The sequence below is a fragment of the Aulostomus chinensis genome, chromosome 24 (genome assembly GCF_037954235.1).
Source record: "Aulostomus chinensis isolate RoL2024-O1b breed Wild chromosome 24, RoL_Achi_v1.0, whole genome shotgun sequence".
NCBI lineage: Eukaryota > Metazoa > Chordata > Actinopteri > Syngnathiformes > Aulostomidae > Aulostomus > Aulostomus chinensis.
Genome location: NC_141343.1, coordinates 15,123,737 through 15,141,627, shown reverse-complemented (window position 1 = coordinate 15,141,627; position 17,891 = coordinate 15,123,737). Strand labels below are relative to the sequence as shown.

Sequence of the window (17,891 nt, the reverse complement as noted above, 5' to 3'; positions counted from 1 at the left end):
ATTAACCTCCCCGCGGGGGGGAGTGTGTACAGAGGTGACTGGCTGATCAGCTTGTTTGGCTTATTAGCCTCAGGATACATGGACTGGCAGCACTGCAGAGAGCAAACAAGCCAGTTCTGATCTGGAGAGGATGAGCCGCCGCCGCCACCGCCGCCGCTGCTGATGTGGAAACATGTGGAAACATCAGAAATCACAGCATGCAGGTTCTATTCTTCCCCTCCTGGATCCCGGTGCTTCCTGGACATGTGGACACATGAAGACACAAGAGGACACATCAGGACGCAGAGCCACAGCCTCCCCCGACCCGCTAATCGCTCAGGCAGACGCGGCACCTCCAGGCTGCGACCTCATACCAGGGCAAGACCTCGACCAGACCTGCTAGACGAGAGGCCCGAGCTGCTCTGGGACACCGAATTAACCAGCAATCCTCCTGATCTCGGTGGCTCATTAATCAGCCTTATTAATCAGGTTAGAGATCCTGTAGGCGTCTGTCACTGGGGCCAAACATGCTCATCTTCATGCGCATAACGCCGGGAAATATGCAGCGCTGCGAGGACAGACAGGGATTAACGGCCGCGGTGGACATCAGGCTTTGCATCGAGGTTGCAGTCAGGTGATGGATCATCTGTCTGGTGTCAGATTCTGAGACCTGATCCCAGAACATCTGGACTCCAAACATGAGCTCCACCAGTGTGAATGGACAGTTCTTCACCTAAACACCCCCCCGGCCGCTGGTCTCTGCCTGTCTGACCACATTCTCAAACTTGAGTGATTCTTTTAACGAGTCCAAATCAGTGCAAGTTGTCAGTACTAGACTTAAAGTGTAGGACACGCCCCTTTTTATTGCCTCTTGTATTTTATATGGTTTTATTTTTGAAACATTTATTGTATGTCATCCACTGTAGAACACAGTTTCCATGTCAAAACTCCGCATCAGTTCCAGTTATTGGTCCTAGACCAGAAATAAAGAGGGTTTTTTGATTATGACGGACTCCTTTGTGTCTCAGTTGACTCCATGTGTGTAGAAAGTGTGTAGAATTACTTGATAAGTGAGTCGGCAATCATTTGATACATGTTAGATCCTAAATCTAGATTAAAATACCAGGTGGGATTGAGGGGGGTGGGGGTTGGAGTGGCACACAGAGGGAAGAAATGAGCTGAGTGAAGATCACCATCACAGCTAATCTAACCCTTCTAGCCCTTCCTGAGTTTCAGACACTTCACGCCACTACCACTACCACTATCACAATCACACACGCACACACACACACACACACACACACACACACACACACACACACACACACACACACACACACACACCAAATCTGTTTAACACTTTAGGAGCAGACTGAATCGAAATCTGCTTAAGTGCTTGGAGCAGGATAGATGACGAGGTTGTGATGAACAGATGATGTGTGTTTGTGGAGATGCGGGTGTGTATCTCTGACGTTGAGGAAGTGACGTTCCAGGAAAGTGAGAAATCAACAGGTAGAAAAACTGCAGTCCCAGTTCTACAGAATCTGGGTTGTTCTTGGTCGAAGCGAGCAAACCATCGCCTCACTCACAAAGCTGCAGGAAACCAGAGTCATTCACCCAGAGCGGTAATTTAATCAGGTACGTAGGCTCCAAGGTACAAACGCAGGCTCATGGGAGGTCTACAGGTAAGTAGGTACAGAGGCAGGCAGGTTCATGAAAGGTCTACAGGTAAGTAGGTACAGAGGCAGGCAGGTTCATGAAAGGTCTACAGGTAAGTAGGTACAGAGGCAGGCAGGTTCATGGGAGGTCTACAGGTAAGTAGGTACAGAGGCAGGCAGGTTCATGGGAGGTCTACAGGTAAGTAGGTACAGAGGCAGGCAGGTTCGTGAAAGGTCTACGGGTAAGTAGGTACAGAGGCAGGCAGGTGTGTAGACTAACTTGACATGTTAGCCAAGGAGAACAGGAGGTAGGTAGGGCTGTAAGTAGGCAGGTCCATTAGGAGGTAGGTGGGTCCATAGATGTGTGAGAGGGACTGTAGGTAAGTAGGTAGATATGTCTGTAGGTAGGTAAGTAGGTCTTTCGCTAGCAAGATCCATAGGTAGGTAGAACCGTAGGTAGGTAGAAAACTAGGTCCATAGGTAGGTATGTTTCAAAGGTAGGTATCTAGGTCCATATGTATGTAAATAGCTCCACAAATAGGTAAATAGGGAGGTGGGTAGGGAGATAGGTAGGTCCATAGTTAGGTAGGTAGGTAGGTTGGGTAGGTAGGCTGAAAGGTAGGTAGACAACTAGGTCAAGGGGTAGGTAGGTCCAAAGGTAGGTATCTAGGTCCATATGTATGTAAGTAGCTCCATAGGTAGGTGAATAGAAAGGTAGGTAGGTAAGTAGGTAGGTCTGTAGAAGGGTCTTTAGCTATCTAGGTCCATAGGTAGCTAGGTCCATAGGTAGCTAGGTCCAAAGGTAGCTAGGTCCATAGGTAGCTAGGTCCATAGGTAGCTAGGTCCATAGGTAGCTAGGTCCAAAGGTAGCTAGGTCCAAAGGTAGCTAGGTCCAAAGGTAGCTAGGTCCATAGGTAGCTAGGTCCAAAGGTAGCTAGGTCCAAAGGTAGCTAGGTCCAAAGGTAGGTATCCATGTCCATATATATGTAAGTAGCTTCATAGGTAGGAAGATCTGTAGGTAGGAAGGAGAGTAGGTCCATAGGTAGCTAGGTCCATAGGTAGCTAGGTCCATAGGTAGCTAGGTCCAAAGGTAGCTAGGTCCAAAGGTAGCTAGGTCCAAAGGTAGGTATCCATGTCCATATGTATGTAAGTAGCTTCATAGGTAGGAAGATCTGTAGGTAGGAAGGAGAGTAGGTCCATAGGTAGCTAGGTCCATAGGTAGCTAGGTCCATAGGTAGCTAGGTCCAAAGGTAGCTAGGTCCAAAGGTAGGTATCCATGTCCATATGCATGTAAGTAGCTTCATAGGTAGGAAGATCTGTAGGTAGGAAGGAGAGTAGGTCCATAGGTAGGCGAGCCCATAGGAACGTCAGTAGGTTGGTTTGTAGGTAAGGGAAAAGTAGGGAGGTAGTTTAGTTTTTAGCAACTAAAAATTAATGTGTATGCGCATTCACACACACACACACACACACACACACACACACACACACACACACACACACACACACACACACACACACACTGTTCAGCTGGACCAATATATTATGGAACCCCACCTGGCATAATTAATTAGAAGCTTAAACAGAAGCTCTCTGCTTACAAAATGACCTGTTGATTTTGTCAGCGGGCAAAGTGGGGGGTATGCATCTGTGTGTGTGTGTGTGTGTGTGTGTGTAATGGGGGGATATTACCATGCTCTATAAATCCACACCAAGCACAATTAACAAGCAATTGGGAGGAGAAGTAATTAGTATTATCTGCTTATCACTGTCAACGCCTATTCTGAGGAAAATGGGTTAAAACACACACACACACACACACACACACACACACACACACACACACACGCACACACTAATTCCCTCCAGGCAAATGTGTAAGGGCTAATTACAAGCTCATTTGCAACTCAATAGCAGTATCCTCTCAGACAGGTCTATCCCCCCAGCCTCCCTCCCCTTGTCCCCCAACATTGACGTTGCGTCTCGGCCCACACTGGGGACCCTCACCACACAAACGACAAAACTGACTTCCCCATCCATCACTGTGGGGTGAGAGGAGGAGGAGGAGGAGGAGGCGGAGGAGGAAGATCTCTCGCCTCAATAGACACAGGTGATGTAAATGGGGAATTCAAACCCGGCAAATTCTACCAGTAAAATTCTGGATCAACATAAAGGTTTGAATTCCATCAACAGATTCAATGTTCTGGGACATTTGACTCGCTACAGTCACAATGTGAATATCTGAAACTTAACAATATTAATTACTAAACGCAACATTATCGTGTAGAGTCTCAAACATTTATGTTCCACTTGTTAGCTTAGCTGACTTCCTTTTATTCAAATATTTCATTACATCATCTTATTACACTAGAATTGTGAGTTATGATAATATATACACTCATTTAACAAAAATAAGTCCAAATCACCATAATCTGCTATATTTTTATCCAAATTCCATGCAAGTTTCACTGGTTAAAAATGATAGATTCACTTTAAAATTAAGTCTTAAAAATGAAAATTTCAAATGCCGCTTGTCATTCCAAAACAATCTATCATTGATGGCAATATTTATAGATCTGACAATTACTTAAATATTTATGTTTTTAAACAATAATGACATTCCAATTTGCTGTTTTTTTTAATTCCCATACTTTTCTAAAAAAAAAAAAATGCTGTTCCTGATTCCATAATTATTATTTTCAAAAATTACTTGAATGTACCAGTTTCTTAGTCTCTCAGTCTTTTAATATTTAAAACATGTAGTAACACAGTATTAATTATTTTCATTAATGATGATAGCAATGATCACAAAAACAACTTTTCTTGAGATATTCCATCCATCACTCCATCCATCCACTGTCTATCTCTTACCCTGTTGAGGGTGGTGGGGGTGGAGCCTATCCCAGCAGCCTTCCCCCTGGACAGGTCACCAGTCCATGGCAGGGCCAACACATAGAGACAGACAACCACTGGCTCTCACAGCCACGCCTACGGTCAATTTAGAGTCTGGATTAACCTGGTCCCTCTTGATGTCTTTGGACTGTGGGAGGAAGCTGGAGTACCGGAGAGAACCCAGCAGGAACAGGGAGAACATGCAGACTCACCCAGAAAGACCCCGTGCCGCCCCTTAAGACAGTCTATTCATGCATATAAAATAATAAATGGTTTAAGATATGAATAATAAAAATGGGATTAAAAAAAGATAAAAGTATCATTTGTGTGTATTGGTACAACCCTTGAGTCAAGAATGTTTCCGTCTGTATGTGTCTGGCAACCTTTGGAAATCCCGTCTTCATGAACTGACGCCTAAGTCAGCACAACAGGCTCCTTCACACTTCGAGATGTGGAGTGAAGAGCTGTCTGGAGATTGTTTGTGTCATGAGATGTTCTTTCCAGGTATTGTTGGCCGGTTGTTGCCTCTCAGATAATGAACCACCCTCCGATGGTATCACGTTCCCTGTTTGAGGGATCAGCTTATCACAAGCTCGCATTGAGCTGGCAAACCCTAATTTAAGCCTTAAAAAAAATAGCCTGGCAAATAACTGCTCGCGCTGGGTTATTTGTTTTCTTGTTTGCTGATGGAGCTTTGAATAGTGAGAGCGGAGCGTCTGGCTGGTACAGGTGATGTAACGGGCTGAGCAGACACGGGAACACTTTCAGACTCCAGCTATTTCCAGAAAAGCCCCTAAACACCCTAAAAAAACCCAGAAGGAATGAATCCTGAAAAGGTGGAAGTAGGACTGAGTTTCACTCTTTGAGCTGAAGAATAGAATTATGAAGGTGGTTCGACTTCCCGTCCTTAGTTTTTATTCTTCTATTGCCAATATCCTGTTGTGGCCAAAACTGCGGTGTGCCTAAAAAGTCAAAGTCCTGACCATGATCCACATCACTCCACACACCTGGGAGCACGAGGTGCCGGCCCAAAGCAGAGGAGCGCACAGTACCTACATTTTCTCCTTGGTCAGAAAAAACAAGGCCCTTGAGCACCCGATATGTTGCCCAACTTACTAAAATATCGATAAATGGTTGAGAATATCTCACCCAACACCCGTAGTTGAAGTAGCAGACCCAGTACATCAGCTGAAGATCTCCAGTCCGATAGAGCGAGCTATCGTTACCGTTAGCATTGCTAGCCTAGCCACTGGTGGTGCTCGCACCATCTGTGGAGGTGGAGGGGTTTCCCAGTAGGCGTTTCAGGGGGTACAGGACTTTAAAATATTTGAGAACTGCCAGTAGAGGTGTTTTCAAATCCCAAACAAGCCGGACCAGAGTTCAGTTTGTTTGGGATCAAAGCCCCACCTTAAGTTCAGACTCAGATTTGATGTGAGCAACATCGTAAGTGTCAGCAAAGTTGTCTTTCCTCAAGTGAATGGAACTGAACTCTTCCCTTTCACCTCTTCTTTTACTGGACAATTTCTTGACCCTGTTTTCATCTTTGGGGAAGTCTTATCCAGTGGTATGAGAGCATCCAGCTGTGGCGTCCTGCTGGAGACGTCGAGCTGCCCTATTAAAACGTCCTCTAGAGGACAATGCTGATGGTGGATGAATGCGGGTATAACACTCTGGAAATGAAAGTATGACGACGACAGCAGGCAAGATTGATCTCAAAGCATCATTTTCACAACAGTTCTGACATTTCGGGCAGTCTTAAATCAAAATATCTTATGTTCCAAAGAAACATTTGTTTTACCGAACTGAAACGTCAACAGGATTCAGTGAGACACGGCAGAGACCCTGCCTTCCCCTTCTCATGGAGATTCACCACAAAAACCTCCACGTCTTCCCTCATCGTCATATGTAACAGGTGTTACTGGAGTTGTTTAGGAATCCCGAGGGATTTAAGGTGGGACTTATTCTTACCTAATACTATAATGCTCATTAATTCCTGCTTTGGTGACTTACTTCCCCCTGATCCTCTCTGAACGGTCCAGCCCTGCCCGGCCATCCTCATCCTCTGTGCTGCTGTCAGGGTCTTGACAGGTCGATGGCTCAGCTGTCAGGCGGGAAGATGCGCCGCGAGCGTGATTCGCCGCCTTAAAAGGGGGATGAAGGGCAAGACAGGAATGTGGTGCAGTGAGACAGGAGTGCACGCTGGGGTGTTCCAGGGCGGATTTTAGTATCTCATATCTGGGGAGGAAGGGTTGAGGCCTCCAGCCACCTGACTCTGAATCCTGGGTTAAAAACCTCATAGTCACAATCTCAGGATTCTGAATATTTAATCTAGAGGTTACAGGACAAGGACACCACACACTCACTTTTTGTGACAAAAAAGTCCCTCTGCCTTCTAATGTAATGTAATTTCAGTCACGAAAGGTTTTTTTTTTTGTTTTTTGCGTCATCTCCATCGGGGAATACTTTCATGGTTTTAGAAGCGTAAAATCCCGATTGGCGAGAACTACAACAAGCATGACACTAACAAACAAACTACAGCGCAGACGCCATGTGAACGCCATTATCTCTGTCTGGATCTCGGTCTGGACAAATGGACGTATCGCGGTCATCCAAGCCTGCCAGCCTTTTGTCTTGCTTTATTTGTATGAGAGACAGGATTTTTAAAAGCCGCCAGGTCATCCCAGGGCACAGCTAAATCGGGGGGTGGGTAGGCTAAGACACATGTCCCTATAAGTGTATGTATTCCATTGGCTAATTTTTCAAAACAGGCAGGGGCGGGACATATGGACTCAACTCCATGTTTATGGTGACAACTGCCAAAATATGTGACCCCTGAACCCTGACTACTCTAATCAATGCAGGGGCGCCAAAACTTTATCCCTTGGTGGCCCAAAACTGAAACTTAATGGCCCACTGAACATGAAAAGCAAACTTTGTGTGGTTGAAAAGCAAAACAGTAGGGAGGCAGAAAGACGTTCATTAGTGATCCTCCTCATCTTTTCTCATACAGCCGGCCATGATTTGTAGTTCTAGTCATCAATAAACTTTTAAAAAGAACATTTTTCATATCGTCTTATTTTTGAGATGGAGCGTCAAATCATTGCCAAGTCAGGTAAGCGGTTCCGGCAATGTTTCCAGACTGACATTACAATCTCCTGTCGGGTTAACTTGCTAGTTCAAAGTGAGTATTGCTACAAAAAAACAAAAAGAGACCATTTTGGAGAAAAAAATATCATGACGACTTTGCGGTATGCTAACACTTTTGCTAAGCTAACAGTCAGCCGGTCTCTGTGGACCAAACTCCACACAAACTTCATTTGATGTTGAAGTATTCAGAAGTGGCACGATTCCATTTCCGCCCCTTTTTTTTTTTTTGACAAGAAGATGACTTTAATTCCGCCGATGTGACCCGGACGTGTCCTCACCTCAGAGGCAGGTGACAAGTGTCATTTTTCAGAAGCTTAATATGTTGTTTGGCACACATTCTGACCGCTCCTCCTCACAGGAAAATTCATCTTTTACTTTTTTCCATTGGCAGCCGTGATAAGATATGATATTGCCACTGAAATCCTGACATAATCTTTGAGACACTGTTGGCATACACCCTGTTTGTGTTGTGCAAACATTGTGGTCATTATATCATGGCCTCCATCATCTGTTGCTGAATGGTTTTGATACGTGAGCCATGAATTAGTGCATCGATCGAAGCAGAATTAGCTCACAGGAGTGTGTGTGTGTGTGTGTGTGTGTGCGTGTGCGCGCGCAAGTGTTTGAGAACATTTGCTTTGCTGTGCAGCGTGTGTCATTTCAATTTGCTGCTAGCACAGCGTGAGGTAACATCTCCATGATGACCTTTAATTATTATTCACCTGCTTCTAGTGTGCACATGTCAATATGTCCACGTCGTATCGCACTCATACCCGTTGGGATGATGTGACAGCAGGGGTGGGAGGCTAAGAGGCGTTAGCTTGGTGAGAAGGATTACCTATATCTGTTAGGCCTCCTTTTCTTTCACCCGGGCAGTGTCACGTCTCATTACTTCTGTCCTACAGCCTGGATAGTCTGGCTTTAGCAGGATACATTTAAAATGCAGGCAGCCTGGGCGTCCAAGAACACCAGGTTTAAAGGTGTGATATGCATGCCCTTTCCTTGAGAGGCTTTTTCGGTAAGCAGACAGGAGAGCATGTCCAAAGCTGGCATTGATGGCAGCTAAGCCCTCACTTGTTTAAGTGAAACGGATGCCTGCATCTCAAGGAGAGAAATGCTCAGCGTGTGGCTGCAGTCTGTGTTGGTTGTTTCCGTGTTCCTGGCTGACTGGGCGACAGTGTCATCAACATCACAAACAACAGGTGCATCAAGACCGGAGCAGGTGGTCACCGGGGTGCCACAAGGGCGGTCAGAGTCATGCCAAGCTCCACACAACTTGCCGTCGTGACATCTTTAAGTTGTGGAAGGGCCGAGGGTCGCGCCCTCCAAGATGGTCCCCACGAGGGGTGACTCTATCTGGTCAACTAATCAGGCTTAACCATGAAGACTTCCGTACGTACCACAGCATTTGGAATATTTAAATGTTCAAGACACACCAAAATAAATGTCCCACAGAAAGAAGGGATCACAGTTATAAAAGCCAGGACAATCAAGCTAGTTCACGGTAGCTGTCACCACATACGCAGGTTTCCCTCTTTCTGTCTCACAAACCTGCTGATAGCCGCCTGCTTACTAGAATGCTGGTGGTGTCAGTACATAATCCTTCCTCGTGGTTTAGTAAAGTCCGACGTACATTTACTCTTTCACTTAGTGCCTCTTGTCAAGGGTGTCTAGAAACAAAATGTGACTGATCTTCAGTGAATAACGTTTGCTGAGCAACCAAAGTTCCAACTGTGGTGTTGAAAACTACGAAACCAAAAGCCTATCGGTTGGCTGGGTGGTGGAAACTGGACAGGAGAGGTCACCGTGGGTCAGTGAGGCCACTGGACTGTTTGCAAATAACAGATCGACTAATATTCAATATAATTACTGGATTTTTCAGTTCCGCAAAAAGTAGGATTTGGCGCTGAACTCTGTTTCAAAACTACCCGACGTGAATATAAATGATACGGCACGAATGTTTTGTAAAAACACAAATGAAAACCACTTCTGTGATTTGGGAGGCATGAATGCAATCATTACAAAAGCTAACATTCAATGCTAGCATTATGCTATGAAAAAAAACAAACAAAAAAACCACAAATGCATGACTTGAGTATCGCCACAACTCAACGTCCTCACTTCTGCAGTCTTGTTTAGCAATTTGTTAGCAACTGCTATATTTAAGACGCAAGAAAAGCTGTGAAATTCCTTTCTACCTCATGAACTGACACCAAAGATTCTGTCAAACCTTTTGTTGAACCAAAAAGCCACTCCACAAACCCCTGGACTCTGAGAGGAGGACCAGGTGTTCCACAAGACTAACGTATCTCCAGGTCTATTGGTAGATGACGCAAAAATAGCTTTGCTGCTCTAATTTCTGTCTAAATCAGGGTTCCTAAACTGAAACACGACGTAAATCGTTTATTTGACAAATGTAAAGTTCTTTTCAAACAAATCTCTAAGCCACTTAGCCTCATCCCTTGAAGATCCTTCCGTTCAAGTGGCTCATTAGAAGACATCGGTGAAGTTAAGCTAACTGTTTCCATACAAGCTACACAGACAAACAATCACCTCATTCGTCCGCACGTTTCATTTTGGGAATTCCTTTCATGGGTATGGGTCATTGACTCCTTCATTTCTGACCCATCCACTGACCCACACAGGGGCCTACATGTTCTACAACACAACCCTCTTGTTGCCCTCCTTGCAAGGAACCCCCTGCCGCCTGCTCATCTCGCCCTCCAGCTGGTTCCCTCCACTGTCCAGAAGCTGAGGAGCTCTCTTGGCTTTAGATGGCGGGAGGCCTCCCTCCTGCCGGCGTACAAAGGAGAGGGCAGCCCTAATTGCTTATGGCGTAAAGCTCTCTGACCCAGATAAGCCTTCACTCCCCAAAGCTGTCGAGATAAACCCCACTTTACCAAACCTGCCTGTCCTGATCCACACAAGCCACCCCCTCCTAGCATTTCTGCACCTTCTGCCACGTTATTAACACCCAGGGTAGAAGGAGAGGGGGTAAGAAAATGAACGCCAGTGGTAGAGGAAACTCGATGTCTTTGTAGGGTGAACAAGAAAATAATAAGATGTGCATCTTGAAGAGACTGCAACAAAAGTTCCGGCGGCATGAAAAGGTTCCTCCTGATCACCAATCAGACAACATTCAGAGCAGGCGAGAGGAAGGTGTCGCGACGAGAAAGCAAAAGTGCCACATATTTCATCCATCATGTCCGCAAGCTTGATGACAGTTAGGCCTTTTCACAGAGAGCCGCCGTGAAGCCGGAGCGCGGCATTGCGTGCTACCACCTCTCGTGTGCCCGACTCATTACTGAGCCCGGTAAGACAAGCTTAGCCACGGTGCCTTGGAGAGTTGTCAAGTGCCGAATGTCACAAGTGCTCTACTTTACCAACAGATGGTCGCCTCACCTATTAACACTTGTGCATCGTTAAAGCTACACAAACAGATAACGAATTGATTCTTTAGTTTTCTGGATCACTTTTTGAACCCCTTACCACTCCGGTTAATACCTGCAAATAAAACCTCTTCCCATGGCAAGGTAGATATCATGTGCTCTGCATACGTGGTATTTGATGTGCAGAGAGGTAAAAGTACAACTGTACTGAGTAAACCTGGAGACGTAGACACAGGAAGTTCTAATTTACACCATGCCGTCTTCACGGTCTTATCTTTTACTGCACAGTCTCACCATCACTAAAAATGTAAAATCTAAGAGTGAATTTATTAATGATGTTGGTCACAAAAAAAGAAAGCACTCTGGACACCAAGAAGTCCAAGACGGGGGCAGTAAAGGTCCGAGTGACTTCGTGGCACAGCCGGTCTAAAGGTTAGTCACTGAAAGGCAAATGACGTTCTGTGAGTGAACTATGACATAAAAACTCCCTTTTCAGAAGACAAAAACAAAACACAACAACAGTTTGAGTCAAGATGAAAAGCCACAACACAGAAAAAGCTACATCAGAAATAAAAACCGTGTACATGGACCAGGCCTCAGGCAAACAGAAGCCTTGCTGAGAACTCCTTTAAAGCAGTACTTCAGTAAAAAATGTTTTTTTTCCCTTTCAAATACTCACAAACAGGCGACTTGAGCTCTCAAAGACATTTTTCCCCTCCTGCAACTCTTCTTTGGGACTACAGAAAGCAGAGAGAGCCAACCAAGCAGAATTAGCTTGAGGCTAATAGTGAATAACGGCTAACAGCTGAAGCAAAACTTCCCAAAAATGTCTCGTTAAAAATTCTCAAGCACATCACCCAGTAAAATCCAAACACTCTTGATCCAGCTGGTTCTCAGGATCCACAAACACTTTGAGCTAAAAACAAGCTGGAGCGACTGCTACCGCCAACAGGCCTGAGCGAGTTGGTGACAATGCAAAAGAACGATGCTGACCCACGAGGGTGATACTTGTTTGACTTCAGCTGAAAGCACAATAGAGTTTTTGTATTGCTGAGCATATGGTTGATTACAGAAAATGTGGATTATGATGCCCCTGGGAGTTTGTCAACTAGCTTTTCAAGTATTAGCTGTTTTCACTTTAGCTTCAAGCTAAAATATACAAGGCTGGCTCTTTCTGCAGTCAGGAGGTTTAAAGTGATGCAGGATGGAATAAAAAAACAACATCTTCATGAGCTAAGGAGATTTCTTAGTACTTTAAAGGCAAAGTAGACTTTGGGGGTTAAATACTGCCTTCCGAAATTCCTTTTGGCAACTTTCTTGCTAATATCGCTGAGCGCTATCGAAACAGATCGGCTGGTTACCTAGCTTAGCAGTTAGCGCTCTCCTGGCCTCTCTTGCACTTACATGTGGACCAGGCATCAGTCAAACAGAAGCCCTACTGAGAAGTCCTTTAAGTCTACTTTAATGCAGATTTTAATTACTAAATAGGAGCTTTTAATTGGATGCTGGCCTGACTCACCCTTTAATCACCCATCACATGCTAGTGGTGCAGGGATGCCTTTAACCCCCCATCTTAAGCCATGTTACACCACAGGTTCATGTCAGCTGTGTCAAGTGGCCGGGGACCGCTCGTCCTGGTGAGGCCTCGCAGGTGTTTCATCTACTGAACGACTGAACTTCCTAAAACGTCAAAAACAACAGCAACAACAACAAAACATCATTAAGATCACATGCTACTTATCGTGGCTTCTGCAGCCTTGAGATTCTGTACTTGTTATCTAAGAGATACGTCAAGAAATGCGGTTGCCATTACTTCTCATTACAAATCCCTCTGGTGAGGTTAATTGATTGGATTTGCGCAGTGCTAAAAGAGCTTTCTGACAACTGAACGACTTGTTCAGTAGTTGTTAAAGTACCTTCTGCACATGTAATACGCCTGTGAATGAGCGGTAAAAGTCACCCAGCTGGTTTAATAGGAATTCCAACAACACAAATCAGGCAGAACATGTTGTGAAGACAAAAGGGAACAATAAATAAATGCAGTTTCCATTCAGGAAAAGATGAACCACCTCATAACGCCGGAACGGTGGTGAAACTGACCTAAAACACCACATAAAGTCACTTTGTGGAGGTGAAACGGGAACTGCTTGGGGGCCCAAAAAACAAAATATCCACTTTGAGGAAAACATTGCTCAACACACAGCACAGCGATGTCATAAATTATTTAAAAACACGAAGAAATCCGAAACCACAGGGTCAAGTGAACACTTCAAAAGGTGACCAAACATATCTTATACATGCAGAACTGAACTGGAGTCCCTACTTGCATTTTCAGTCGACACAAGAAGAGTGGTAGTGGAGGTTCAACACCCTAAGAATACATCCACAGGCTACAAAAACTACGTTTAGGAGCAATAATTTGATACTGGCTGAGAATTATATTGGATGCTACAAACACTTGCACCTGTCGCCCCACCCCCCACGCCATTCCTCAATATCAAACCATCAAGGACATGCTGGAGCTAATCTAGTACCCGTGTCAGATTATTAGTGTAATGATACAGTAGTTTTACACAGTGTTTGCAAAAGACAATACAACTTCTTTATATTAAGGGATAATTCAAGTATTTTACATCCTGGACCAGTTTCCACTTCTTTTTTAGGTCTAAATGATGAATGTTTGTTCGCGTTAACGTCTGGTTTTCAATGCCGTTTGTTCACCGAGGGGTGAAATATGGGTCAGTGAAGGACTGATTGGATTTTGGGGCCTGTTCCTCATCGCGACCTGGTGGCAACAGGAAATGACACTCGTTCACGCTCTCCTCAGACTGGTTTGACTGGGAGACTGTGAAGACTGTCAGCTTTCGTTACCAAGGTGAGGTTGCCACTCTTGATATCTCAGCATAGATTTCACCATGGAATGAGGATGTCTACAAGCTGAATTTAAGTCATAGTGCCACCTAGTGGTTAAATGAAGTAAGCCCAGCTCACTGTTGCATGGTTTACAGTGGGTTTGGCTTAGCTTGGTGGTCATGATCCCTCACGGTTTCTTTCAAGTCAAACAAATGTCACCAAAAATCTGACCTCCTCGGCGCAAATAACAACATTCCATCCACACACCACAAGTTTCACGCCATCGTCCAGGTTGGAGGAACTCGACAAGAAACATAGGTTTCCTTTACAAATACCCCTATTTTTCTGATGCGCACACGAATGAATCCCATCAGTTTTGTCCATATTGATCTTTCAGGCTCAAACACAGGGGCCCAGGTTTACAAATGACTCAGTTCTCCCGTACGTTTTGCAGTGTTTTGTTCTCCTCGTGGCGTGAAGAATCTCTCCACACTCACAGGAGTGCAAACTCTGGTGCTCAGAGGGATCAGCTGTCAGCGCACCTCCAAACAACACCTGTGTTGTATAATCCCTGTACTCTGCAGCGGCGTTCAGCCTTCCATGCACTGGCTACAGGTAGCAATTGCCATCTAGTGGCTGGACGGTGCAACTGCAGCAATGTAAAGTCACTGCCAGTGCTGAAGGGACCAGGCAACCTTGGATCGGTTGTCCAGATTTAAATTCAGAGCCTCAAACTTAATACAGTACATTATAATTAGGACTTCTCGTAAGTCTCTGCTGCTTTCACAAACTTTTGTTCATGTTTAGATAGCTGCGAACAAAATACCTTAAAATAGCAATATGTGCCTAATACTACTTGATACACAACTGCCTGCTACAAATAATGCCAAAATATTTTTAAATAAAATAAGTAGTGTTGCTCAAAGACCGTTTTCATGGTGAAACCTTTCCGTCAAAAGGAACCCCACTCCTCGCCTCGCCGTGACGCACATGAGCACAAGTCCAGGATGAGTCCTAAAGTCCAGGAATAAGCTTGCATTGTTGAAAGTCTGGTTCCCTCGGCTCAAAGTCAACGCGTGTTTGGGAAGTGCTTGATATGTAGTCCGTGGTCGCTAGCTTAAGGTACTGTACATTTTGTTGATCGGTAACTACCAGGCGTGAAATTCAAAGCTCTTATGTCTTGGTTCGTTCACAGCTTCATGTTAGCTTTACGCTAGCTACTTCTGATTATGTTTAAGCGTCAAAAATCATAAACGTGATGTTCATTTGGGATTACCTGGCCAAACAAAGCATTCAAGTACCATAAAATTATGTTCTCCAAGACGTTATTTACAGCCATAATCCACTGTTACAATCCCATTGGCTTTCGGTCGAGGGAACCCAGGGAGATGCTAACTTGCAGGTTAGCGTGTATGAACACGGCACTCTACACCAAGGGAGTTTGGAGAGTTGCCTGGACTCCTTATGACCAATTAGAAATCACACAAAGCAAACAGTTCACTTTCTTTCTTTGAGGCCGACTGAAAAAGTTGAAGAGTGGAAGCTAAATCATCGGCAGATTTTACTCGAAAAAAGCAGGAGTCTTTTCTTCAGCATCTCCTGGTGGACGATGGGTATTTGGTTTTCAGAGCCTCTTTGAAGCTCCGGAACAGAACTCGGTTGCGTTTGTTCTCCTCATCCTTCCTCGGGTGGAACTCCCCCTGGATCTTGAAACCCCGGTGGACCACGAAGGCCGAGCTGAGCACGGAGAAACTGTAGCCAGCAACGTGGAGCTCACAGGCCTGGGGAGGGACGGGGACGGGGACGGGGGGGGGGGGGGGGGCAGGTGAGATGGACAGGAAGAACAGGAGTGAATTTGTCATTGAATGCGATTAAAAACAATATTCCACAATGGGGATGTGTGACGTAACGATCATGAAATCAAGGTAAAATCCATTAGTTTTCTTATGTGATTCAATTTACAGGAATCCCAACGAAGCGTCACATCCCGTGTCTCAGGTGCACGACCTGCCTGACGGCGAGTTCTCAGGGCTCCACCTGGCGGCACTCGGGGCATCGGCAGGTATTCTTCACGTCAAGTACATAATTAATGTCAGAAAAATGTACTAAAGAGCAAAAACAGCAAAACCCAATCGTCTAAAAAATAATTCAAGCACAATTTTTGGACAGCAGATGTAGTTAGCCGTTAGCTGAATGCTAGCAGTTAGCGCTGGTTGTAAACGGTGCATTATGGCGTGAAAATAATTGTTATAACAACTTCGAGCCATCTAACCAGGAGCATTTTAGCTGTGTACATTGGCGGAAGTTGGCCAGAGCAAAACTGACTGATGAAAATCTGGCAGCTTCTTCTCAGAGCTTTACCCTCTGTTTCATGCTAAGGAAGTTAGCATTTCTGACTGGAGGGAACGCCAACCTTCTGATGCTAATCTGCCTCCTACGGGTTTGGAAGTTGGAATATGAGGCGGTACCTTGTTAAGACTTTTGCCAGATGTGAACCAAAGTACCCAAACTTCCATTTTTCAATCTTAGTCGACAGTTCTCATGGTTAAATTCAACTTCTTGTAACTGAACCAACCTGGCTGATACGATTGAACCCATATTGCTTGAAGTTCTCATCATACAGGGGCACAGTGCGGGGCCCGATGTAGAAAGGCTCCCAGGGGTCCACCCAGGGGAGCGTGTAGGCCACCTCCAGGTTGCCTGTACCTCTGACGTGGCTGTTGACCCACTGCGAGTAGTTGGTGGGGGCCTGACACCGAGGGCACAGCTCTTCGTAAAAGGGCCGAACCTCGCCAACCTGGTAGAGCTGAACCAACTCTGCCTTGGTGGCAGGGATCTTCCTGGCGTGGCGGATCTCGAAAGCAGGCAAGACGAATACCTCCTCGCTGGCTGGGTCACGCTTCATGACCATGGCCAGGAACTGCTGGTGCAGGTCCGCGCTCGGCATCATGTCGATGTCAATGACCAGGATGTAGGAGGACTCGGTACCACCTCTGGCCACATTACGAAGAAGGTTGTTGGGGTAGGAGATGTTTCCGCTGATGGCGTAATTCTTGTATTTATCCCTGTGGCTCTCCAGCCTGGAGAAGACCGAGGAGCAGTCCTCAAGGCCTGCAAAATGCTCCCGGTCCTGCTCGGGGAAGCTGGCCATCTCCCCCGAGAGGCAGACCAGGTGGAAGTCCACCAGGGCCTGGATCTGAGGGCAGAAGAAGCTGAGGGCGTACACCAGAGCCGTGGCGAACTTGACATCTTGGCCGTGTGCAAATATGGCCACAGACAGTGGGTTCTGCCACCTCTCCAGGAGGGACTCCAGCTGGTGCAGGTTGTTGATGGTTGTGTGTGTGGCTAAGGCGAGGACATTGGACTCGGATCCGGGTTTCTCATTTGTGGTGAAGTCGCTTTTGATCAAGTTCTTGTACACCCGGTATTGTCCACTGTTGTCAAAGATACCCCCCGTGGACAGCGAGTACCTCAAACGCTCCTTCCGGGAGTTTTTCTCCGGGTGTGCAATCTTCTTCCCTCCGGAGCCTCCGAACAGCTCCGAGTACCGGTACCGCTGCTGCTTCCCGTGGAACTTGGACAGGAAGGACAGGTAGATGAGCTGCAGGAGCGCCACTATCAACAGAGCACTCAGCACCACTTTGAACACGGAACATTTCTTGGAGAGATGCATTCCAGAGTCATGTACGCGAAGCCCAAAATACTACCGAGGCAGACTGGCTGACTTTGTCCCTGCTACATCGCCACCTTCGGGTTAGCACGCCGGCTAGCACAGGCCGGAAACGCAACGGCAACAGGCTGCATGTCGTGAAGCTTCGAGGTAAAGCGAACCGATGTTAATATTCCACCGTCGCCAGCACCAGTTTCGCGGCGGAACTGCTCCGGTTGCCTCCGCCGACACTCATCACAGTTGCTCCCTCTCTGCAGCAGCTGCGACCGCGGCGCACGGACATACGTAACAACCGTAATGTCAGAA

At 45.9% G+C, this 17,891-nt stretch overlaps 1 protein-coding gene across 3 annotated transcripts; it reads right to left on the bottom strand.

Annotated features, from left to right (window-relative positions):
• Window positions 1–132: 132 nt before the first annotated feature.
• On the bottom strand, window positions 133–17,862 carry b4gat1 (beta-1,4-glucuronyltransferase 1). Of its 3 annotated transcripts, none has more exons than XM_086196802.1 (3): window positions 16,491–17,862; window positions 15,481–15,696; window positions 133–237 (listed from the first exon to the last, which is right to left on the bottom strand). In XM_086196802.1, exons 1-2 carry the CDS (start codon window positions 17,586–17,588, stop codon window positions 15,505–15,507), a joined length of 1,290 nt encoding a protein of 429 aa, XP_086052928.1. In that variant the 5' UTR covers window positions 17,589–17,862; the 3' UTR covers window positions 133–237; window positions 15,481–15,504. The 3 variants fall into 3 exon arrangements, with proteins under 3 accessions (XP_086052928.1, XP_086052926.1, XP_086052925.1); XM_086196800.1 differs by lacking the exon at window positions 133–237 and adding an exon at window positions 11,514–12,742; XM_086196799.1 differs by lacking the exon at window positions 133–237 and having other exon boundaries at window positions 12,771–15,696; window positions 16,491–17,861.
• Between the last annotated feature and the right edge of the window lie 29 nt (window positions 17,863–17,891).